The sequence below is a fragment of the Dipteris shenzhenensis genome, chromosome 1 (genome assembly GCF_047967505.1).
Source record: "Dipteris shenzhenensis isolate YYH24624 ecotype China chromosome 1, Dip_SZ_1.0, whole genome shotgun sequence".
Taxonomy (NCBI): Eukaryota; Viridiplantae; Streptophyta; class Polypodiopsida; order Gleicheniales; family Dipteridaceae; genus Dipteris; species Dipteris shenzhenensis.
Genome location: NC_141596.1, coordinates 34585669 through 34610637, shown reverse-complemented (window position 1 = coordinate 34610637; position 24969 = coordinate 34585669). Strand labels below are relative to the sequence as shown.

At 46.1% G+C, this 24969-nt stretch overlaps 1 protein-coding gene across 1 annotated transcript in view; it reads right to left on the bottom strand.

Moving 5' to 3' along the window:
- Window positions 1–24969, bottom strand: part of LOC147905740 (ARM repeat superfamily protein) — a 108769-nt gene that overhangs the window by 46552 nt on the left and 37248 nt on the right. The window contains exons 3-6 of the mRNA XM_087374369.1: window positions 21469–21589; window positions 21033–21355; window positions 20374–20668; window positions 19746–20279 (exon numbers count right to left, since the gene is read on the bottom strand). Of these exons, the coding sequence (XP_087230495.1) occupies window positions 19746–20279; window positions 20374–20668; window positions 21033–21355; window positions 21469–21589 (1273 nt within the window). The remainder of the gene's footprint in view (window positions 1–19745; window positions 20280–20373; window positions 20669–21032; window positions 21356–21468; window positions 21590–24969) is intronic.

Genomic DNA, 24969 nt, shown 5'->3' with positions numbered 1-24969 from the left:
CCACTCTAGACCACATCTTCACCCTGAGGACTGTCATTGAGGAGGCGAAATCGAGACGCCACAAAGTCTACGCATGTTTTGTAGACTTTCGGAAGGCCTTCCACATTGTCCCATGATCCCCCATGATCAAGAGACTACAGGATATCCACATTCCAGAGGTTATGTTCTGGGGAATGGTGAGCCTATACGAGTCCGTCAGAGGGAGAGTTCGTGTCCCAGGAGGCCTATCAGACTGGATTGAGAGCACGATCGGAGTAAAGCAGGGATGCCCTCTCTCACCGACTCTCTTCGGGTCGTCCCATCAATTGAGGATCGAGACAAGGAGAGCTGCACGCATACCCAGAGAGCAACGGACTTGCAGGTTATGCACGATGGGGGCGGTCGAGACAGAGGGGCACTTTATATGTGTCTGCCCAGCCTACTATGAGATCCAAGGGCGCTACCACTGCCTTTTTCAAGAGGGGTACGGCTTTGGCCCACTCTCACGACTGATCCACTTCCAGGAGCAGGCAGGTCCGTATTGAGCTCTTCCTAATGGAGATGCAATGACACAGGGAGACACTACTATGACATATCAAAGAGCAAGAGGATGGGACCACCGCACCACAGGATACCAAGCTAGACCAAGTGCAGAGACAAGTCACGGATTTCTATGCATTTGACTCAACCCGCGGGCACTTTGGGATAGAGGAGGAGGAGCTAGCCAACATGAGAGATATATGGATCAATGGAGAGAGACTACCAGGCGAGGGACACAGAGACCGTACACGGTGCGACAGGCGACCAGAGCACACACGATTGAGGTTCAACCTATTTCAGTTCTCCTTAGGGGAGATCAACCGAGGCGAGGCATCACTCTTGACATAGCCCATCAGATCCAAAGATCGATGAGACCATCTCATCAAAGAGCCACCATGGAGCCTGGATACGTGGAGCCGGTTCATGCACTTGGGACTATAGCCCTAAGCATTTGATATTTTCATGCCACCCTCATGCTATTTTGCTACTTTTTTGCTATTTTGTACTAGTATAGCATTTTAGTACTCAACAAGGGCCTTAGTGAGCCCTTTGCCCCAACCCACAGTGGTCTGTATGAGTTACTTGATTCCGTACTTTGTCCCATAGGCCTGCGAGGCCTCTTGTGGACGTTAATATCTCTCTCTCTCTCTCTCTCTTTCTCTCTCTCTCTCTCTCTCTCTCTCTCTCTCTCTCTCTCTCTCTAGTTCGGCCCATCTCCCTCAACCTATCTACTATTGGAGTTTAGCATTTCCTGATGTATCATGCGTACAAGAGGATGAGGGCCTTTCTTGTGGGTGTGCCCGCCCCTTGTGAGGATAGAGTAGGATATGGTTGGATGCATACCTGGGCATGTGTGTCTGCCAGTCCCTTGTGGTGGATCCAGCCACCTCTGGTGCAGGTCTGGCTGTTTGGAGGCTGAGCCAAGGCCTTGCTCATGTGCCAGGAGGGGAGTGGATCAGACCAGGTCAGTTTGGCAATCAGACCACTGGGTTGCTCATGCCGCCACTTGTGCGCCTCTTTTGCAAGCCCATGGCCTGCCATTTGCTAGCGCCTTTTGGCTTGCCATGCTGCTCCTCTGTCAGCCCACTGATCCTGCTTTGACAGCTGCCCACATGGCAGCCTGTGTGCTGCCCATGTGGCAACCTCCGCCTTTTCTGTCTGCTACCCACATGCATGTGCTGCCCATGTGGCAGCCCCAACATCCCCTGGTCTACCTCCCCCATGCTCTCCTCATAATGGGGGCTTATAGATGGAGAGGTGACCTTTCCAACACCCCCTCTCACTGACACATCTCGGCCCAAAGCCAACACCTTGATGACGATGCTCCGGTAACTCCTTGGTCGTACTCCTCTAGAACATTTTGATGTCGAAATCTTTTCCTGGCTTTTGATCCAGTGGCTCCTGCTCCACCGGGTCTAGTTCCGCTTGCGCACACCATCCTGGTACACAGGTCCATCTCTAGTAGCACCTCCTAGCACCACCACCTTCAGTCATGTTCCCGCCTTTGAGCTTGAGCAATCCAGACGCCACGATCTTCCAATTGTCCCACTCCACGCACCGTGCTCTGACGGTCTGTTTCAACCCGTCCTTTCCTTTGGCAAGACCCGCAACAAATTATTATCTCCACATAACCTAGACCACGAACTCTCACTGAGCTCTCAAGCAGGTACTCTTCTAGCTTCAGTACACCTTGTTCATCACCTTCTAGCAATCTGTGTCCGAGATTTGAAGAAGCACCCACACTTCCCCTTCTGCCTTCGAAGAAGGCCAATTCCTTCCAATCTCGCATTACTTGAGACATTTGAAGAGCAGATTCTCTCCACAGCATGCTATAAAGGCTCAAATTAAGAACATCAAGTATATACCAAATCGCCGTATTTCCTGTGCGCTTGCTCTGAAAGCAAGCCATGCATCTCATCGAGACACATACCAATAGCATGTGTAATCCTGTACTGCCCCCTTCTCAAGTACAGCAACCATCTGAATATGAAACCCTAGGGCACCGCACCTGGAACATACCAAGTATTCCATGCTGCCTTCACCTTCACAAAGGTTTCTAACTCCTCGTCGACCCACATCTCAATGTCAGACATCATCACTGGTTTCTAGGTCGGCATATGTGACCTCAGTAACACATGGAGATGTCACCAAGAATAGTTCTTCAATCACCACATTAGCTTTGGCTCTTGTATTGCCCTCTGAATCTGAGTCGGATTCCCTCTTGTTTTTCTCATCCACCTTCTTCTTTCTGCAATCTTTTGCAAAATGGCTTGGCGTATCACAATAGAACCACTTCTTCTACTTCCTCTTCTGGGAAGTGTCCTCATCATCAGAGTCATCCTTCTTGGACTTGCCACCATTAGGCTTGCCCTTTCCCTTGCCTCCGTAATCTTTTGCCAACAACGCCTTGTCATCTTTGTTGTTGTTGTAGAGCTTCTCCCTAGCTTCTTCCTAGAGCAGTAATGGACCCAACTCCTCAAAAGTCAGAGGATTGGTCCTCTATCCTGCTGTCACAATTGAATCTTTTGAAACTCTGAGGTAGCCTCCTCAGTACCATCAAGGCCAAATGGCACGAGTCCACCTTATGACCAACCAATGCTAGTCAATCCCTCACCACCTTGACCTTCGTCAAGTGGTCATGTACCGAATCTCCCTCATCCAAATCCAGGTTGTAGAGCTGATGCTGAAGAAGCAAGATCCAAAATGTGTTATTTGTCTTGTACAGATCCTTCAGAATGGTCCACACCTCTACTGACATGTCGGCCATCTGGATGTGAGGAAGTACAGAGTCCACCGTAGTCCCTATGATCAATGCCATGACGTGGGCATCTCTATCTTCCCAACCTTCGAGCTCCTCTCCATCCTTTGGTATGAGTATCTTCCCCTTGTTGTCCACCATATCCTTCGGCTTCACCTCCACTCCCGTTGTCAATTTCCACAGCTTCCGAGCCACTAAATGACTCCAAATCTTCACTTTCTAGATTGGGTAGTTTGACCTATTCAGTTTCCCAGACTCTCCAAAGTAAGGGATGGTGAAAGAAGAAGTTTGGGAGACGAGGAAGGAAGAGAAGGAGCTAAAGAGGCTTCTGAAACCGACATCTCTACTGCTAAACCACACAGCAAAGTCAATCAAACTCAACCTTCTGTAGACCAGAACTCTGTATGTACCTAACTAAACCTGAGTCACCCTCCTTCTCGCAAGGGCATGGGCATTGTCCTCCAATCGTGGAAGTCGATTCCCAAGAGCCTCTGAATCAGGGTCGTCCTTCAGCAAGGCCCCTGCCTTCAAGCTCCCACACCTGTGAGCCTCCTCCGTGGGCCCTGATACCATGTTAGAAATCGACCAACAGAGGGTAAGCACAGCATAAGACTAATAGAATAGCCCAGGAGCTCATACAGTGTGTGTGGGGTGTGAAATTGCTTCTTGCCTTTCTGCTCATCCTATCATCAGCTTTCCCCTTCATTTTGTGCTTTGGGCATTCACGTGCTACATGTCCCTCTTCCTTGCAATGAAAGCATTTGTTGGCATTTGCATATGGAATCAATACATGGCCCCGATCTTAGCGAAGCTTTTCAATGAAGTAGTCTGCACATGCTTCCCACAAACTTGGACCCTTAACACCATCACCCCCATACACAAGGCAGGAGATCCCATGAGCCCGCAAAACTACAAGGACCATTATGATTGGACATGTCATGTCCAAGATCTATGCATCAACGCGACGGAGAGGTTAGCCTGGTAGCAGAACATTGGGGTTTCAGAGCCATGGGACAACTAGGTTTCCGGGTAGATCATGGGACCATAGTTCATATACTAACTATCAAGAGGTTATTGAGGAGGCCAGGCTAGGCCAGGCCATGGAGACAGAGGGTCTACTACTACTTTGTGGATTTTCACAAGGCGTTTGGCATGGTACCAAGGGCCCGACTCATTAGACGCCTATGGCAGTTGGGATGCGACAAGGGGAGCACTTGGGCAGTCATGGCACTTTATGAGAGAGTCTCAGGTCGGGTTCGAAAAGTTGCAGGGTGGATAGAAGAGATGATCACCATGGGGTCAAACAAGGTTGTCCGCAAGATGGGAGAGGGGCCCTGCATCTACCGTGGGAGCATGGAAAGCATTCAGGAAGCTTCCTGCAGACCGACAGGCCCAGATGGTTCTTAATCTCAGGAAGTGCAGGGAGAGTCCATCAGATTGATGCAGCCTTGCCCTTGGAATGGCATTTTCCAGATTGGGAGTTCCTTTACAGGTGATTGCTTTTCATGACATACATGAGGATGCCTTAGTCTTTGATGTTTCTTCGGGGGACAGGCTGTCCAGATCCACATACGATATCTTGTTGGAGATACCGTTTCAACCAGTCAGGATAGTGGGCTTTGCCCTCGGCTCATGGAGGCTGTGGCTCTATGGAGGTGTCCCAATTAAGTTTTTGCAGTGGGACCCTGGGGAATGGGAATGGATGGAAGAAGGGCACCGACAGAAGGGCATCCCCTTCTTTCGTTACACGGTCAGTAATGCCAGGAAATTCTAGCTCAGCTGTAAGGGTTGGAGGCCTACCAGAGCTCCTTATTGGGAGAACTTTCAGATTTCTGCTGACTTGCAAAAAAATTTTTGGCAGAGGCTCTGGAAATCCCATCGGAATAGAAAAATCACTCTTCTTTTGGCTTTCTATTCATGGTGGGATAGCAGTGAACCAATGGAGATCCAGGTTCGGATCTGACCCTTCTTGCCCTCATTGCCTTTCTGCTTTGGAGACAATACAGCACTGCCTTTGGGATTGCAGACAGGCGAGAATCATATGAAAGGGGATGGCAAGACTTCTCAGCACTTTTGTTCACCTACCTTTCTACATGACCTAGGGATCAGTGGCATGGCTCACTCTTTCAGGGCCCGAGGTCTTCTTTGAGAGACTTGACTCCTCTTGGGCTCTTCACATTCGACGACACCTTGTGGAGTCGAGCTCTCTAGAGGATGTTCCGGCCACTCTCTTCAGGGCTGCTCATTCCTCGGTTGACTCTCCATGGGACGTCTTAGCTAGCATTGCAGCATGGCACATTTGGAGAGCCAGATGCACTGAGGCTTTGGAGGGTTCTCAGGTTCACCCTTCTCAGATCTTGGCCAGTACTTGGACAGATACGGTACACACTAGTACTACTCGGTGCTTTCTATTAATTCAGACAACGGATTTTGCAGAGGCGTTTGAATGAGATGATTGCGAGTTGCCAAACACATATACTTGAACTTAAGAGTTTGCAATTAAGCTGGAATTAAGACTTACACAGCTTAAACACAAAGTGACATCATTGGAAAATGCAATATGATTGAGGGGCCAAGACGAGGCCCCCCCCCTTATCCAGGCTCACTTTATTCTTGAAAATGGAGATACAAGACCAAGGTGCAATGCACCTTCCAAACCAATGAACTCGGTGAAAACCTAGGACCTAGATACAAGACTCAAGAGCATATGTGTAAGGTAGACAACACAAAGGAGGACTTCAAGCTCCGGTTTCAACTCTTGGCTTGCCCAATCCACAAGGAAGAAGCCTGCAACAATCACCACTTACATCCAACATTAGAGACAAGCACTAGTTTCTAGAAAGAGAGTAGAAACAACATGAAATAGTGCTGTAAATGAGATAAACTTGACAATACAGGCTCCCTTCGTGACTTGACCCTTTTGTAGATGAAGTCCTTGATGCCTCTGAAGCTACCTTGGGTGAGGAGAGTGTGGAAAAGGGGCTGGAATGAGAACAGCTTAGAAAAAACAGCCTGTAGGCTAGAGAGAGAAAGCTTTTATGGAGTGATAGCTGTAGAGAGAGAGTGCCAATGCTGATCCCAAGGGAGGGGATGTAAGAGAGGAGCTGCTGCTGTTCCAGAGCTGCACAGAAAGGCAGAATTCTGCAAGGGAAATGGGCTGGAACAGTAGAGAGAGAAATTCTGCAGTAGAGAGAGAAAGACTGCAGTAGGAGAGAGAAAGGGGCTATGGCTGCTCCAGGCTAGGAGAAGGAGAGAGGATGCTGCTGCTGTTCCAGAAGAGCTGAGAGGGGGCAGATTTCTGGAGAGGAGGGGCTGGAACTGTAGAGAGAGAATGTGCTGTTGTAGAGAGAGAAAGTGCTGCTGAGGTGAGAGAATGGCCTGGGGAGAAGCTGGCTGCACTCAAGGAGCTGAAGAGGTTCTGCTGCATCATCCAAAAGGAGGGAGAAGAAAAGTGACGAATTTTTCATGTGAGGAATGAAGAGGAGAGGCCTTCTTTTATAGGCTCAGCCCCCCCCCTTAGGCCTAGAGTGGAAGGTGGACACTTGTCCCAGATTTTTGGTGGGCTGCAGTCCCAAAGAGGACAGCCCACAACCTGCCCCAAATCTACCAGATTTGGGGCCAAACACTTGGCCTGCATGCCCTACCACTTGCCATGCATGCTGCCACATGTGTGGGACAGGTGGACTGACCTGCCAGCTCAGATTCCATGTGGCAGTCTGCCACATGTCACTTTCAAAAACCCTAAAATTTCAAAGTTGTCAGAATTCAATTCAAATCGCACCCACGGGTTCCTAACAGCTTAGACTATCTATTGACGTACTCTAAGGTCATAATTGAGCCATACTGAGCTCATTTGTTTGTCGTCTTATCTTGTATCTCCATTACTCTTGGCATGCTGCCAGGCCCACACCCAAAGCTCAGGGAACATTCTCTTGAATGGTTCCTAGGTCGGTATGCAATCTGTGCATTTGATTGGTCCCATGTTTGGGTACTCAGGTGGGGTGTGGTTTCCAAATGTCCCTCTCAAAGAGAGGCCATCACTCTTGTGGGTCACTAATGCCCATAACCCCAAGCAAGGGGGTCCACCCTCAAATGCTAGACCTAGTCCCCATTGTCCGTAACTGAACAGTAGGAAAACATTTCATTTCTTAATAAGCATACTTATTGAAAAACAAAAAGAAATAGTACCAAGCAAGTGGATACATGTTGAAGCAGGATGACATTCCCTCCGTCTTTCATTCGGTTGTCCGCAACTGAAATGCTTCCTCATAAGCATCCAGGATTTCAGGACACTCCTGAAATATAGCTCTGTCCACCCATTGGGCATCGGTGGATGGGAGCCCTCTGAACTTCAAAAGATACATTTTGCGAGTCGTGCCTCGACGTCCCGTAGTGAAGTTATGCAAAATAATTTGCTATGGGATCAACAAGATCTCAGTGTCCTCTACTTCAGGTGCATCGTCCAGTGTGGGCTCTTGAGGTGGTTCCCCAATGAAGGGTTTCACCAAGCTTATGTGAAAGACATTGTGGATCTTCCAATGCTCTGGAAGTCTCAATCGGACTGAGACATCATTTATTACCTGCAACACCTAAAAAGGACCATAATATCGAAAGGATAGCTTAAAGTAGATGCGCTTTTTGCCCACTTTGGTTTTTAACCGGGCTTTCTCAAATTTCAATAAGACCCATTGGCCTTCTTTCACTGCAAACGCCCTCCGTCTTTTATTTGCAGCTGCTCTTTGTTTCTCCTGTGCCTTTTGAATGGCTGCTCAAACCGTGGCATAAGCAGAGTCATAATCCTCCACGAATTGATCAGCGGCAAAGATTTTCTCTTTTGTTTGCATGATAGAGTTGGTAAAGATCTACCATATACAATTTCGAAAGGAGCTTTTCCAGTGGAGGAATGAATTGTGTTGTTATAAGCAAACTCCACAAGAGGAAGGAATTTCTCCCAAAAGGTTTGCTGGTCATGCACATAAAATTTCAGCAAATCCAAGAGTGTACTATTCGTAACTTCAGTTTGGCCATCCGTTTGAGGATGAAAAGCTGAGGAGAAACTTAGAAGAGTTCCAAGGTTCTCAAACAAAGCCTACCAGAAGTTACTAGTGAACTTTGAGTCTCTATCTGATACTATAGACTTGGGCATGCCGTGGTGTCTAAAGATGTGTATAATAAATAAATGGGCAGCTGGAAGATCCCCACAGGTTGAAAGAGCTGGAGGACTTGGCTGTGACTAGGTGAAATCAGTACTACTCTCCCATTCATGCGGCTGCATTTGTGTTGGACCCAAAGTTTCAACACAAGGCAACTGCCCAACAAAGTGATGCAGAGGTGGTCCATGGTTGGAACCTCGCTCTTCAGAAGATGGTGCAAATGCCAGAGGCTCACCGGACAATGAAGGACCAGCTCGCCAATTACCGCAATAAGGAGGGCATATTTGGATGGCCAGATGCCCAACATGACAGGTAATCCTAACTCATTTAAATTCTTAAATTTTACTATTTAATGATTCATAATTTTCAGATTTCATGAGCTTTGCCATATATCTGAATTTTATGATCTTTCAAATTTCAGATTTCGAGTTGGGTCTGTTACATGGTGGGAGGATTATGGAGCTGATTCCCCACAGCTGCAATCGCTTGCCATTCGGATTCTCAGCCAGGGTTGTAGCTCCTCCTCTTGTGAGCGCATGTGGAGCAACTTTGCCCACATCCATACAAAGAAGAGGAACCGTCTCAAAGCACACAAGGCGAACGATCTTGTCTTTGTTAATGCAAACTTGCGTTTGCTTAACAGGATGAGACAGGAGTACACTCATGACAAGTTCATTGGTTTTCATAAGCCTGATGACACCCTCACTGATGATGATGAGGAGGGGGAGGACGATGAGGAGATGGCAGTGGAGGAGGAGGAGGAGGAGGAGGAGGAGGACTCTTGAGCAGCTGAGCTATCTAGATTCTAGAATCTACATTATGGATTTTGATCATATCATCAATGATGTAGCGGTTGGCCTTAAGGCTTAGAGCCTAGGCTTTTGGGAATCTGAATTTTGTACTTGTGACTCTTGAGTCTTGAGTCTTGACTCTTGACAATGAGACATAATTCATATATGAATCATATATTATATTACCTTTGGCATTTTGTAACTTGTCAATCTTCAGCTTTTCTCATTGATTTCAGATTTGTCATTTATATTTGTAATATGTATTGCTCACTGCTAAAGTTAACTTCTAAGCTCCAAGTTCTAAGTTATAATTTGTAACTTGTTCTAAGTTCTAACTTCTAACTTCTAAGTGACATTGTGCCATGTGGTAAGTATTATGCACTATATTTTAAGTTACAGGTAGGCTGTAGGCTGTAGCATTCTAAATGTGTGTGTTCTCATCTCAAAACTCCCTTTTCTAAAGCTCCCTTGCTGACGTGGCGTTTCCCCGTTTCAGCCCTCCCAAAAATCCCGAAACATTTCCGTTTCCGTTTCCGTTCCCCGTTTCCCCGTTTCCGTTTCCCCTAACTGTGGTTAAAATGCATTCACAAAACATGATGGTTCCCATGCATGCACCGGTTAAACATGTTTGTGAGGGATGCTTGTTGGCAAAACCGAGGTGATGATCTTCAACACATGATTTGAAGGTCAACCTTGGCAAAACCAAGGTCATGATCTTCAACACATCCCGGAAGCCATGCACAGAGAGCATTTCACCCTAGGAGGGCTGCCTGTGGAGGTGGTTGCATCCTACACATACTTGGAGGTCCTTTTCTCCGACCAGATCTTCACGATCTAACCAACGCTACAGGCCCGATTGAGAAGAGGGTATGCCGCGTTGGCCGGACTCGAAGTCAAGCTACAAGAGGTGCGTGGATCAAGTTGTTATGCTCTAGTTGAGATAACATGACCTCGGAGGGATCGCTAGACATTTTCCTTTTGTGTGGACCAACCTTTGTATTAAAGTTTATTGAGCTTCATGTAAACATTTAGGGAATCAATGTCAAGGTCCTTGGTGAGGGCATAATGGCACAGACTAGATGAATCTAAGGCTGAGGGCCTAGGTGCGCCTAAATGTGTGATTTGCCAAGGGGCAAATGGAATTAACATTATCCCAAGTGAGGGGTTAAAAGGACGTATGCTAGGGGCTTCAAATTATTGACATGTGGCATCCAGATTCATCTAGGGAATTGTGGGCTCTGAAGAAAGCATGCAGAAGGAAAAACGTGTGTGATATGTTTGAGCTTGCTTTACCAGAGATTGGTTGGGTGGTAGAATAACCATGTGCCTACACCCGTGATCTACAAGAAAATTAGTGTTGTGTCTTGCGCTTATCATTTGGTATCAGAGCGGCAGGTTGGTGACAAGGGAATTGGGAAACGTTTGCACTCATTGGCCAACGTGCGGACATGACTGGGTCTAGTTTGACTAGTGGTGGTGCAGGTTGTGATGGAAGGAGACCACTATATCTCTATGTAGGCAAAGGACGAAGAAACTCTAACGGAGAGAGACCATCAAGAAACAGGATTGTCTCCGAATTGTTCTGCCAAGGACTAACGGACAAATTCTAACAAAGGAAATTATTTACAAAATTCCTTATACATGTCCAAGCTAACAGAAACGTGACTCTTTTTCTCTAGTTTCTTGAAGGGTTGAAATGGACGTAAGCTTCGTTCATGACTGACGTGAATCTTGATGGAATTGGTGTGCAAAGGGTGTTTGACTATGACACAATCGTTGGCTTGTGTGAGGAAACCCATGTTTCGGGACGTCACAATTTTATTGGTTGGTAGATGATAATGAATGCAACTATCAAAGGCTTCACATTCGGTACAGTGCTTTGGCTTCCAATTGCCAGGTGGGAAGTTGGTTGAGTTTGAGCGTGGAGGCTCTTCCTTTAACAACTTTGTCAAGCCTCATGTGACCACCATCTTGCAAGAACCTAACCAAGGGGCTTAACATTCCTTTCCTTCCAAAATCAGTTTTGTTTAAAGTTTCCTCTTAGAGTTAATTTGAGATTGCAGGTATTTCCCTAGCATAGGGAAAAGGTGTGAATTTACAGCTTTATTGTTAAGGACTTTGATCAGTTGTGAATATTTGGGATTATGTAAGAGTTTATGGACAAAGGCAAAGCTATAGCAACAATGGAGGTTGAAGAAGAAGCCACATGGGTGGATCCTGTAGAATTGGGAGTCCGGCCAACACAACAAGTGTCGCGCCCAATTGCATATACATTGTCAGGTAGGATTGCTTTTTTAGAGGATGCCTTACAACAAATTTTGTCTCGACAACTACATGAAAATGTAGGCAATCAGAATTCAGACAGATGGTTCATAGTATGTTTGCAAGACCATCCAGGGAGGAAAAACAAAAAGCTCCAATGGATCCTGAAACCAGTATACATACGGTTGAGCCTAGGAGGGCTAAGATACCTAATGTTACCAAATATAGGCTAGAAAAGTATTCTAGTCGGATGACTAACCGTAGCTCTGATGTCATAGAAGCCTAGTTACACAAATGGGATGAAACTTTTGCCATTTGTGAAATCAAGAATGACATGAAGAAAATCCGTGAGGCTACTCATATGTTTGATGAGGTAGTGGATCAAACAACAAAAGGATGGTGTGGCATCCACTACCTAGGAGGGGTTCAAGAAAGAATTTAGGAAACTTGCCTCCTGAGGAAGCATCCCGAGCTTGGGATCAGTATGGGGGCCTTCGTCAAAGAGATTTGTCAGCGGCTGAATATATTAATAAATTTAGGGAATGTGTAATGAAAGTATATGAACCTCTTTCTCAATCGCTGCAAGTAAAGGATTTTATTTTCAGACTAAATGATCAAATCAAGATGGAAGTTCAGGCTAAATATGCAAACACTCTAGATGAAGCAATTGCCATAGCCTAGAACTATGAAGATGCCAAAGGTAACAAGCCAAGTGGATTTGTGCAGGCTGGGACTCGGTATGAGTACCCAAAAAAGAGTAGGTTTGAGAAGAACGGGATTAGTAAGAGTAGTGCCTCACAGCCTAGTGGCCAGGAATGAAGAGAATGGCAGCCCAAGCTTTGTCGAAATCTTCTTTGACCCTAGAACAAAAAGAGAAAGCGAGGAAGAAGGCTTATGTTTTAGATGCCTCAACCTCATCAGTGGAAAGATTGTCCGCATGACAAGGAACGTCGGACGGCTCAGATGGTGGTCTCAAAATGCGAAGTAGAAATGGAGGGAAATCCCAAAGCCGATCAGAATTCAACATCCTAGTGAATGTGTTGAGGGAAGGGCTAGCCAACGATCTTGGAGGAGCTCCCGTCTGCAGCTGCCCGCCACCACCCGTCGCCATCACCCAGCCCCCTTGGCAACGCCCTGCTCCCTTGGCCGCGCCCTGCTCCCTTGGCCGCGCAGGCTCCCTTGGCGGCGCCCTGCTCCCTTGGCCGCGCCCTTTAGGTCGCCCCCCTTCAGCCCGTCTGGCCGCGCCCTGCTGATCGTGCCCCCCTTGAGTACGTCTGGCCGCACCCTGCTGGTCGCGCCCCCCTTGCCCTTCAGGTCGCCCCTTCAGGCCGCCTTTCAGGCTGCCAGTCGCTGTTGTCCGCCCCTCCCTTGCGCTTCAAGCTGGGCTGCTTCAAGGCCCTCTCCGGGGCTGCTCTGCTCGTGTTCCAGGGAGCTGAGTTCCTGGGCTGTTTCCAGGGCATTGGTGGAGCTTTCTACTTCAGCATTGAGCGGCTTGTTTTCATCCCACGCAGGCTGAAGTTTGGGGCATTCATTAACCAAGTTTTTGGGGATTGACTAGTGGTTGGTTGCGAGTTCTTGGTGGGTATTTTCAGCAGAGGTAGCTCCTCCCCTCAGGACAGCGCAAGCTGAGACAATGGAGGACACTAATGCCACTCCCGTCGCCGAACTTGAGGAGATTGAAGTCACAGTTTCTTTTCCTCCCGACATTGTGCAGATGATTGAGGTAGCAGAGGAGGGTTTTCGTTTGACGCACATCATTGGCTTTCTACCCGGTAGAAGCCAACAGTCACGTGATTGGGTGTACACCAGCATGGCCTCATTAGATGTCTCAGTTACGGTTTTCCGATTGCTTGGCAGAGGGTACTTTTCTTTTGGCCTTCAGTCTGCAGAGCAAGCTCAAAGAGTACTTACAAGCTCACCGATTCAGTTTCAAAGCAGAGTCATCCATTTGTGGCCTTGGCGGAAGCACTTCAGTACTACTTCCCCAAGACCGCGACAAGTCTCTTTTTGGATGCTTTTCCCTCGACTTCCTGATGAGGTCAGCTCTTGTCGCAGAGCTGTGGAGCATATGGCTAGTGTGGCAGGTACAGTCATCCCATCAGGTGCTAGACTTTCCTATGCTCAGTCACTTGCTGGTACAAGTGATACAAGGGTCAAATCACTTCAGAGTTCCCCCCTCCTCGACCTTTGCCTACTTTGATTTCGTACTCCATGGGAAATGGGATCCAAATTCAGCAGAGGGTTTTGTACGAGGGTCTTCCTGATCAGTGTCTTTTCTGTCGGAAGAGAGGTCACTTTATTAGGGATTGCCCCAGTCGTCGGCCTCGATCAGAGACTCCGGATCCATCGCATCCTACGAGTGACCCAGAGCCTACAGCTCAGCCTCCAGGGGTCTCTGCGACTCATTCAGCAGAGCGAGAGGAGACTCCTCCGAGGGAGCCTCCAGTGGACTCAGGACTTGGAGGTGCCTCCAGTGGAACAGCTTTCACGGAGAGCTCGGAGGAGACGGAGACAGAGGGAGAGCCAGCAGTACGAGCAACCCCAGGTACGAGCTCACAGATGGCAGAGATTCAGAGATCGATCCAAGCGCTTTCATGGCTTGAGAATCAACATGCTCAGAGGCTCATGTTATAGCATGGATGCATGAACAACTCAAGAGGTCTAGAAGACCAATGCGCCAACATCCTCGAACTCATATGCCAGGCCTGCTAACTAGACCTGCCAATACATGGCTCCCACAGTACATCCCCCTCTTGACTCCACGGACTAACTAGGAACATGGAGTTACACACCAAAAATATAAAAGAAAATACATCATTTTAGGAGGACTATCCAAGGCAGAGGACCTTTATTGACTCTTCAAACATTCATTTTAGAGGGACTACTCAAGGGAGAGAACCTTCAACTCAAACATATAAAAAATATAAAAGATTTCATTCATGTTATGCATAGCAAGGGCAGAGAACCCATGAGCTAAAAGTAGTTACCGCACAAGAGTGTGCACATCCTGATGCGAAGAGGTATGTCGGTAAAGAACCAGGCAAGGATGCCCTCGAATGATGTGGCGATGAAGGCCATAGGAGCAGCTACCAAGGGAGATCACGTCATGACTCTTGATGTGCCGAATAGAAGTACCAAAAAGTGATGAAATTACAAGAATTCGGCAGAATCCCCAAAAGATTTACATGCGGGGGACTTTACTCTTGCCAAAGGGCTGAAAATTTTCAGAAAAGCCCTAAGTTGGAAAATTAGGGTTTCTGTCAGAAATTAGGGTTTGCTGAGATTTGCGGCTTTTCTAAATTTCTGACAGAAGAGTGCTCTTTCAACAGTTAGGAACCCTCACATCATGAAAACACCCAAAAAAATAGAGAATTTGGGAATAAATTACACAAGGGCAAAAATTAGGGTTTTGGCAAGAAACCAGTCACACGAACAGGGCCTGTGGCAGTCAGAATGACGACTGAATTGCTGCAGCATTATCTTCACATGAAGGCGCATGGCATGGAGCCAGGACAAAATACCAGAGAACTAGTTGGCGGCTAGTAGGCACGAATTGACGCAAATGGGCAGGAGCTCGGGCTGGAGCAGCAACAGTTCCAAGGGTCACTTCTAGTCGACCATCTGAAGGACGACCAAGACCACGAACGGCACAAACAGTATGGACGGCAAGCAAACAGGACCAAACGTACGGTGTAGGTACGATCGTACGACATGTAAGCCGTACAGGCTGTACGGTTGATTTGCAGTGGGTTGTACAATCTTCTTGTAGGTCGATGAAGAGGCTTCCGGGCTGACTAAAGGATTGGCCGTTGGTGAGGCATTTGAAGCGGAAGGGATAGTTGATGGCGAGGCTAAGGGAATGGAGACTCTATCTAGGAGGAGAGAGGAGCTTCCATTTGCGGGCTTCTCTCATCCTCTAGGTAGAGTGAGAAAAAGGGAAAAGTGGAAAGCTAGCTCTGATACCACATGAAGAGACATGGTGGTAGGGAGAGTACCAATCTAGCACTAGGAATGGAATGGAAAGATGGAAAGCATAATGGAAGGCAAGAATAGAAAGTACGAGTGCAAGGCAATGATAATCAAAATACTCACATGATATAAAAGCTTGATGTTGACTGATGTGACAAGACTAGACAAGTACAACACATATAGTGTGTGACACTAGACTCTAGAAATCCATAGTGTATATGGGATAACTCCCAATATGACACATGGCATGTCTAGAACTCACTAGACCAAATACACACAAATATCACTCACTTTGACTTCATGTTCCAACACACTCCTCTGGTCTGATAATGGTAGACTGGTTCATTCCGCACAACAATCTAACTGTTGGTACTGATACAATACTCCAAGAGAAGGTACGGGAACATTAATCCTACTGATACTGTCACCAGTGCAAGGTCTTCTTCCCTGCATGGGCACTTGTATCACAGAGCTAGATAGCCCCCTCTCAAGTCCAAACTACTACACGGTCGCCAGATCGATGAACTTCAGTGCTCCAATGACAATGGGCATATAACAGCTCACAAGGATCAATCAACTGTGTCTAGATTCCTGCACTCATCTGGATCTCCAATAGCATCAAACAATAGCTATAGCAGAACACTAGGAGACACCCTTTGGGTCTCCTAGGTCATTACATCCAAACAAAATACAAACTGGTAACATACAGCCACCTGGTCAACGGAAACAAGTCCTCGTGGTTCGAGGTCCTACTTGAAACCGTGCCTCGATAATTGACTCCCTTCCCGTTGCACCTGATCGACAGGTCCTACTACCACAAACAACGAAGTATAAGTCCTTGCGGCGGTAACACTCTTAGCCAACTGGCTACTGGGCCCATCAACGTTCCTTTGGGGACACTACCGCCAATAATGACCTTTCTGGCCACATTGGTTACACGTACAGGATGCCTTGAGTGCTTCTCGTTTCTCAGCTATCAACTCCTTTTTGCCTTTCTGCTCAGCTACTATCAAAACCTCAGGCTCACTCTCAAAGGTACGATCTACAAAGCGCTCCTCCACGTCAAGCACCATCGAAACCAATTCCTCCCAGGTCAACTCATTCATCCTACCACTGGTGGTCAAGGACGAATAGAAGGCCCCATACAGAGAGGATAACTGGGACAGAATAGTTATGGCCATGTCCTCCGACGATATCTTCTTCCCTATCTGGAGGATCCCCTACTGAAGTTCCTTAACTTGTTAATGTGGCCCCACATCGATGAAGACTTCTTGGGATCCAACAAGCACATCTGGACTTCCAGGGAAACCCTCTTCATGGGAGAGGTTTGATTATACATGGACGCTGAATGCTCCCATATACTCTTGGCCACTGTCATGTGCTTCACATGATTAATCACCTGAGGAGTACAGTTAAGAAAAATGAACGACCTTACCCTTGCATTGACACAGTCCCAGAGCTGTGAGACAGAATCTCAACGTCCTTTGCGCCAGGATGCCAAGGTCCTTCGCAAGGGGATATGGTCTGTCAACACCTACCAAGATAATGCCTCACACACACCACACTGAGAAGGAGAGAAACGACAAGAGAACTGCAAGTGATCTCTGGCAAAAGCCCCGCTACAACTGGGGAGAAAAACTCTGCACAACAGGCTGCTCGAGAGCTCCACTGGACAGCTCAACAACCTCAACAAACTAGAAGCACAAAGGGGTGGATGAACTGCTCCACAACCCTGCCCTAGAACTGCTCTCCAAGGCTGGCTATGCTGCTCTACCAAGTGATGAAAAGAGGGCTGAGGGGGGGGGGGCCTACATATAGCCCCCCAGCCCCTCCCTAATCAGGTAGGGCAGGCTGGCCGACCAGCCTGCAAGATGGCCGACCCAACAAGCCATATGGCTGACTCCCTCCAGCCTACAAAGGGCTGCATGCAGCCCTGGATAGAGGCGCCCCTCAGAGCCTAGACAGCCAACCTAGCAGCTAAGCGGCCGACACCCTTTGGCCTCTAGAGTCTATAAAGGCTGCTGCACAGCCCCTATATAAGGGCTGTAGGCCTTGCCACATGGCTAGTCTGCCCCGCTCCAAGAGCCAACACTTGCTGCCTTAACATGGGCCTCCAGGAGAGGCTATCCTACTCTACCCTCATAGGGGGTGGGCACACCCACAACATAGGCCCTCACTCATCTACCCTAGCCTCACTCACTGGGCGGGCACACCCACAAGCAAGGCCCTCTCTCTCTACGTGACATCAAGAGATGTTGACCTCTAACAAGATCCTGCAGGGTTATGTCAACCATGATAGCCCATGTGCTAGACATTCAAGTGTCAAGAAGACATAAGATCTCATGAAGCGAGACTTCTTTATGCCAAAGATGAAAAAGCATATTCATGAATATGTGACACGATGTTTCTCGTGTCAAGTGGGTAAGGCAGAGCGGGTGAAGCCACCTGGACTTTTACAGCCCTTAGAGATACCATCAAGTAGAGGGGAGAGCATTTCCATGGACTCTATTGTTGGTATGCCTACGACACAAGGTGGATATGATTCTATCCTTGTGGTGGTTGACCGTTTCCCAAGCTGGCTCACGTCAATCCAACAAGGGATTCTATTAGTGCCCTGCAAGTAGCGGATTTGTTTATTAAACATATATTTCGTTTGCATGGACTACCCAAATCCATAGTGTCAGACAAGAATGTTAAATTTTCCAATCAATTTTAGACTGCAGTGTCTGAGGTACAAGGGACTGAGTTGGGAACGAGTAGTGGGGATCATCCTGAAACGGAAGGTCAGGCAACATAGTCAAGCAAACTTTAGAGGATATGCTTAGAGCCTATGTTTCATTGAGGCAACATGCGTGGGACAAGTGGTTACCATTGTTGGAATTTGCCTAATGATAGAAAACATTCCTCTGTGGGAATGAGTCCATTCGAGTTGAACTATGGTTATAGACCAGCAAATCCAACTACAGTTGGAATACCTCAAAATGTGTCTAGTGCCGAAAATTATGTTGTTCACATGCAAGAGATGCTAGCACTTGCGAGAGCTAACATCCGCCAAGCTATGGATAAAGCTAAAACGTATGCGGATGAGAATACATCTTTAGAGAATTTAAGGAGAAAAAGCTTTTCTCAAAATTCCTTCACAATCCAAGTCTTTTGCTACAAGAGATCGTGCTAAGTTACCACCCTGATAGTGTGGGCCGTGGTTAATTCTTAGGAGTATAGACACGGTGGCCTATAAATTGGAATTACCACAAGGTTGTAAGGTGCACCCAGTGTTTCATGTTTCCCGTAGAGGATAATGCAAGGAGCAAACCAACAAGAATCTTGGACCGAGGAACAATGCAAGTACGCAATCGGAAGATACCCACGGTGTTGGTTGCATGGCATGGTTTACCTATATCTGAGGCTACTTAAGAATCCGTATACCAAATGCGGAGAGTATTCCCAGATTCCATCATCGAGGACGTTGATGCCTAAAGAGGAAAGGAATGTTATACTCTAGTTGAGATAACATGACCTCGGAAGGGTCGTTTCCTTTTGTGTGGACCGACCTTTGTATTATATTTTATTGTGCTTCAAGTAAGCGGTTTAACGAATCAATGTCGAGGTCCTTGATGAGGGCGTATGGCACAGACTAGATGAATCTAAGGCTGAGGGCCTAGGTGCACCTAAATGTGTGATTTGCCAAGGGGCAAATGGAATTAACAGTTATCCCAAGTGAGGAGTAACAAGGGTGTATGCTAGGGGCTTTCAATTGTGGGCTCTGGCATGCAGATTGACAAGTGGCATCCAGATTCATCTAGGGAATTGTGGGCTCTGGCATGCAGGAGGAAAAGCGTATGTGATCTTTTTGAGCTTGTTGTACCAGAGATTGGCATGGTGGAATAACCATGTGCCTACGCTCATGATCTACAAGACTCGTGTGGAAAAGTGTGTAGAGTGGCCTCATGCAAGGATCGTGTGATCAGGGCAGCTTGATCCTCTAAGAGCAGTATGTGGTCAATGTCTCTTAGTAAACCCGAGAGACGTGTAGAGTAGGCGGGTTTTAATTTGTGATGAAAGTGGGGAGGTAGAGGGAGAGAGTGTACGAAGGAGAAGGATAAAGATTAGGTGTCACATCCAAAAGTGCCTACAAAAGAGGGGTTGACTTATATAGTCCGCTCCACAATCCCCTCTAACTCTCACTTAGGTACTACTACATTAGTCCCTTTTTCCTTCCCCCTTCATTACCAAAGCTTAATCCTGGGTCAGTATCAAGAAATCAAAATAACAGTTCACTGGCATCAAGTATACCTGTTTTACGCACCAATACATTTGATGTGCAGCAATTATTGCAGAAGTCAGACTTGTACTCCTTGAGGGTGCTCTGAAATTCCCTTCGGCATCTGTGCTGAGATTATCCTTCAATCGATTCTTGAAATTGAGCAGCAGAGTAGGAAGCATTTGTATTATCAGTCTCTCAATTCCATTACAAACATTATATTTTGGAATTCCCCGTGCCTCTTGAGCAACAAACCCACCCAATTTGTCATTAATAGCACCTATGTAGTAAACAATTGCAGCTGCAAGCTCCCGGATGTCCTTGGAGATCCATGAGAGACATGCTCCCGCATCATCTTCAGCAGAGGCGAGTGCTGCACAGGTAAGTACCAAAGCTTGCATCAAATCATTTTTGTTTGCATTAGATTCATGTACCCATGACTTGCCCTTGACAATAGAACCTGCTATCCTCAAAAAATAGTATGAGCAAAGAAGGAAATTTTGTGCTTGATTATTTTCAATGAAATCCTGTGTAGTTTGCACAAAATTGGATGGAATGTCCACCATCTGCACATGCAAGCATATAAGAGCTGTATTTATTGCCATCACCAATTCGAGCAAAACGCTTTGAACTTTACAAACTTTACTAAAGGATGCATACCTCTACAATATGTTGCAAGGAAAGAATTTCAAGCTTTCCTATTTCTGAGTCCTTAATTGGATCATCTTCCTGTTGAGCTGCCTGTAGATCATGTTGGCTCTCTAGGCCTTCAAGTGCTACTGAAATGCCTTTTATTATGATCACTGATTCCAGCCCCTCCAACAAATCAGCAGTTTCATCATCAATAACACACAAAGCTCTGTACCACCTTGCTACAGAAGCACCCGTATAACTAGGATCTTTGTGAGAGATCATGGATATGACAACCCCGCCATATTTAAAATGGCCGAGAGATCTAGAAAACATAACACACAAACAAATGTGTGAAAAAAATGGCATAAGAGAACTCTTGAAAACCTTTAAATATTCACAGATGTAAGGGAAAGGAAAGCAACGAGAAAGGCACCTAGCTGTTTTGCACATAGTCCAGAACTACTTCTAGCTATCATGTTAATTTACTTTACAGAGCATATTGGCACACTAGAAAAATGATTCTCAACATTTCGGATAGTTCCCAATCACAACTATAATGGCTAGAAAAGTGTCCATTTACTACAGATGAGCAAGGCTGTCAATTCTCACACGCAAATACTCCTCAATTGTCCCTGTCTACGAGTATTATCCCCAGAGTGGGCAACTCAAAACAAAGGACGTTTTACCTCAGTAACCGTGAGACTTCTGTAAAAATGGGTCTGTTTTTGGATGCCTCACTTTCTTCAAGCAAAGCAGCAGAAGAAGCAACCACCAGAGGTACTAAACTCTGACTTCCTCCTGATTCTAAACCTCCTTGGGATGCTGATGTGCTAAGCAGCCGCAGCTGTACAACTCCATTCATTGCAGACAGTAATAAACTTTTATCCGGTGAACCATTCAAGCCCTCTACTTCTGCTGACCTCATAGTTTTTGTCCTCTTTTGCAAGCTTTTTACTGAGAGACTGGCACTTGCAAAAACGAACCTGCCAATTAAACGACAGACCATTTCCTGCTTCGCCAAAATTGCAAAACCATTTAGGTATTTAAGTTAAAAATGTTATATAAAATGAAAGACTCTAGTAACCTACTAGAACTCAAAGCAATTGACATGAATTGTACGACCTCGCAATGTTGACTCCCAGCTACCAAGTGATCCTGCAGAAAACTCTCAACCACAGCCTTCTGGACTTCAGCCTGTTTATCAAGACTTGTTGCAAGAAATCCCCAAATGAGGCGATCTGATCTGGCAGGTAAATTTTCATGTTTAAGAAACACTTTATCACAATGGTACCACAAATGACGTGCAATATCAGAGCACTAGCGAAGTGCAATAGTACCACAAACAAGCACTAGCAAAGTTCAATAGCAGAGCTATGTGCCTCTGTTGCAACCAATTGTGTTATCACATGAGAAAATAAAATGGAGACATTTTTCAAGACTATTGCAACACAAATCCTAAGCACGCTACTTACACCAGCAAGCATGCAGCGTCAAAAATATACCACTGCTACTTAGATTAAAATGTGTTAGCAGCTGACTGAGGTGCTTCACTTCTTCATGTGAATTAAGATCATACACAAAGACATCCACTCACCTTCATTTAACAAATGCAATGCTTGCATAGTCCAAACGCATTTGGATCACCTACATACATAAGAGACTGAGCTCACGTTCTGAAGCATTTTACTCCTCAAGCAGTTCGATCAGGGTCAATTTTCTCCCAACTATCCATTTACTTTGTAGCAACAAAACCTATTTTGGGTTAACTCTTCAGATTCCTCTATATTGATTTCTGTGCATGTTGACTTCCATGAAATGTCCATATTGAAAGAATATCAATGTATCCCCAAGACAGTATTTAAAAGGAGGCCCTTCAAATGCTAATTACGGCATAAACACCCCACCCTTTTTAAATTTGATGTCAGCTTCAAGAATTATCACCAATGCAACCTTGCACAACCAGCTTGCCGCATTTTAACCAGCTTGAACAGCTCCCAGCATATGTTAGAGCTGAAACCCAATTGTTCCCACTACTTTCATCTCTCAATTCTAAACCAAATGACCCCAAAACTCATCTGCTCAAATGTCAACATGCTGAATGTTTCTTCTATCTTCATAGTCCAATCATCAAAGCCATGGGAGTTTAAAAAATGGAAAAGCTATAAAAGAAGGTTCAAATATAATTTATTGGTTGGCTTCATTCAACAACTCAACATGTATCTGAGCTTCTTAAACACCACAATTGGCCAAGCCATACATATGGACTTAGAAGGACATCTTTTGTAAAACAACAACTTGAGAATAAGTCAAGATACAGAGAAAGTATGGAATCCATCTTTTTTCAAAGTGCTCAAATTCTGTTATAGCAGTTGTACATTCTCTGTTAAAAGTCACACATGAGATCAAAGAGATTGAACTCTCTTCGAATGCTCCCTATTGCTGTTTGAAAGACGTGCTACCTCTCGCAAACCCCTGTTGGAATATGAAGCCAAAGTGAGTCAAAAATGTATGTTCTAGGTAGTCTAGGTAGTGTTTTATAGTATAGTGAGTCCTAGACGTGCCATGTGTCATATTGGGAGATATCCCATAGACATTGTGACTTTCTAGAGTCTAGTGTCACACTATATAGTGTTGTACTTGTCTATTGTCCATTACAACAGTCAACATCAAGCTATCAATACATTGTGAGTATTTTGGTTATTGCCTTGCACTTGTACTTTCTTTCCTTTCCATTCTGCCTTTCATTATGCTTTCCATATTTCCATTCCGTTCCTAGCTAGCTTCCATGTCTCTTCATATGGTATCAGAGCCTTCCTTCCTAGCCCTCCCCTTCCTCCTTGCTTCTCCATGAGGTAGAGGGTGGCCGGAAAGAGAAGCTGTCCTCTCTTCTCTTGGAGGAGCTCCCCTTCCCTACTCCTCTCTATTGAAGGCTTCATCAACATTGGGATTCTCCTCCAACGTTGTCTTCTCCAACTTTAGCTTCTGCCACCTCTCTTCCCTTTCCTTGGTGAGCTCTTCTCCTTCCTTCAGCTACAAAGACGTCCTGGAGTGGTGCTATTTTTGTTACTCTCTCTGTGACCTGCGGACGATGTGACGCTTCTATCTCGATCTAGAAGTAGAATCACGACTTTGTGTCTTCAGGGAAGTTGTAGAGGACCTTGAGTACTACAATTTTCGTTTTTACATCATTGCAATCCGAGTTTTCTATGAAAAGATATAGCTCTTGCAAAAAGTGACCAAAATTATTCCTAAGTGCGGATTTTGTTCTTGAGTTCACAGGATGATAGTTTCCAGCCTACTGTCACTATCTTCATCTCCACCTCCATCTTTTGCTGCTCCAGTTGGTGCCCACGAAGCTAAGCTATAGCTGCCCACGCAGCTTCTCTTGCTGCCCACGTAGCTATCCTCTCTGCCCGCCATCTAGCTGTGCACGCTGCTTCTAGCTGCCCACGCTGCTGCTCCTGCTGCTCACGCTTCTATTGCCCACGAAGCTCTATCTTCTGGCCATTCGAATTGCCACATTGCACGCCTCATCCGCCTTCTATAACGGTGTGTAGACTCCACACTAATTTGCAGCAAGAAGATAAAGAAAAATTATCTTGATGTGAGGTACGGTTACTTCTCGACTTCTCCGATTACTTCTCTGATTGCCCGTGGTGCTAGGCTTGCATATTGAGTGACTCTACTAGTCCTTGTGGCACCTCCAACCTCTACATCGACTTTTTGGTGACTCTACTTCTTCTATTTTGAGAGTCATGCCATGACCACTCCATGTAGCTACCCCATGGACTTCACCGACACATATTTTGGGACATCCATGCCTAGTGCTTCATCGACATCGTCATCGACTCGCACGGATGTGCACACATGTGCAATGGCTACTTGGAGGACATCTCTTACTCCTAAGAGATCTATTTTTATTATTCCTACAGCTTGATGTATTTTGGGGTCCTCTACCTTGGGTAGTCCCCCTAAAATGATATGTAACTAAGTGTTTGGTTGTCATTGAGTCTAAAGGTCCTCTGCCTTGGATAGTCCTCCTAAAAAGATGTATTGGTTTTCCTATTTTGGTGTTTGGCTTCCTAACATGTCCTGTTATGAAGCCAAGGGGGGACGTACTGTGGGAGCCATGTATTGGCATTGATAGGTCTATTTGTTTATCAAGCCTAGCTTGAGAGTTCCAGGATGTTGGTGCATTGGTCTCCTAGACCTCTGAGTTGATCATGCATCCATGCATGATGAGCCTCTAAGCCATGCTAGATGCGCTTTCTATGTTATGCTCACTAGCCTCTGAGCCATGCTCACTTGCCTCTGAGATGGGGGAGAGCCATGTCTAGTTCTAGATCGACATGCACAGTTTTAATGACCGTCATTGTCATGTTCTGTTATTGGTTCCATTCCAGTAGTCTCTCACCTTGCCTTCATGGGGGGGTGTTGGAATATGAAGCCAAAGTGAGTCAAAAATGTGTGCTCTAGGTGCTCTAGGTGGTGTTTTATAGTATAGTGAGTCCTAGACGTGCCATGTGTCATATTGGGAGATATCCCATAGACATTGTGACTTTCTAGGGTCTAGTGTCACACTATATAGAGATGTACTTGTCTATAGTCTATTATAACAGTCAA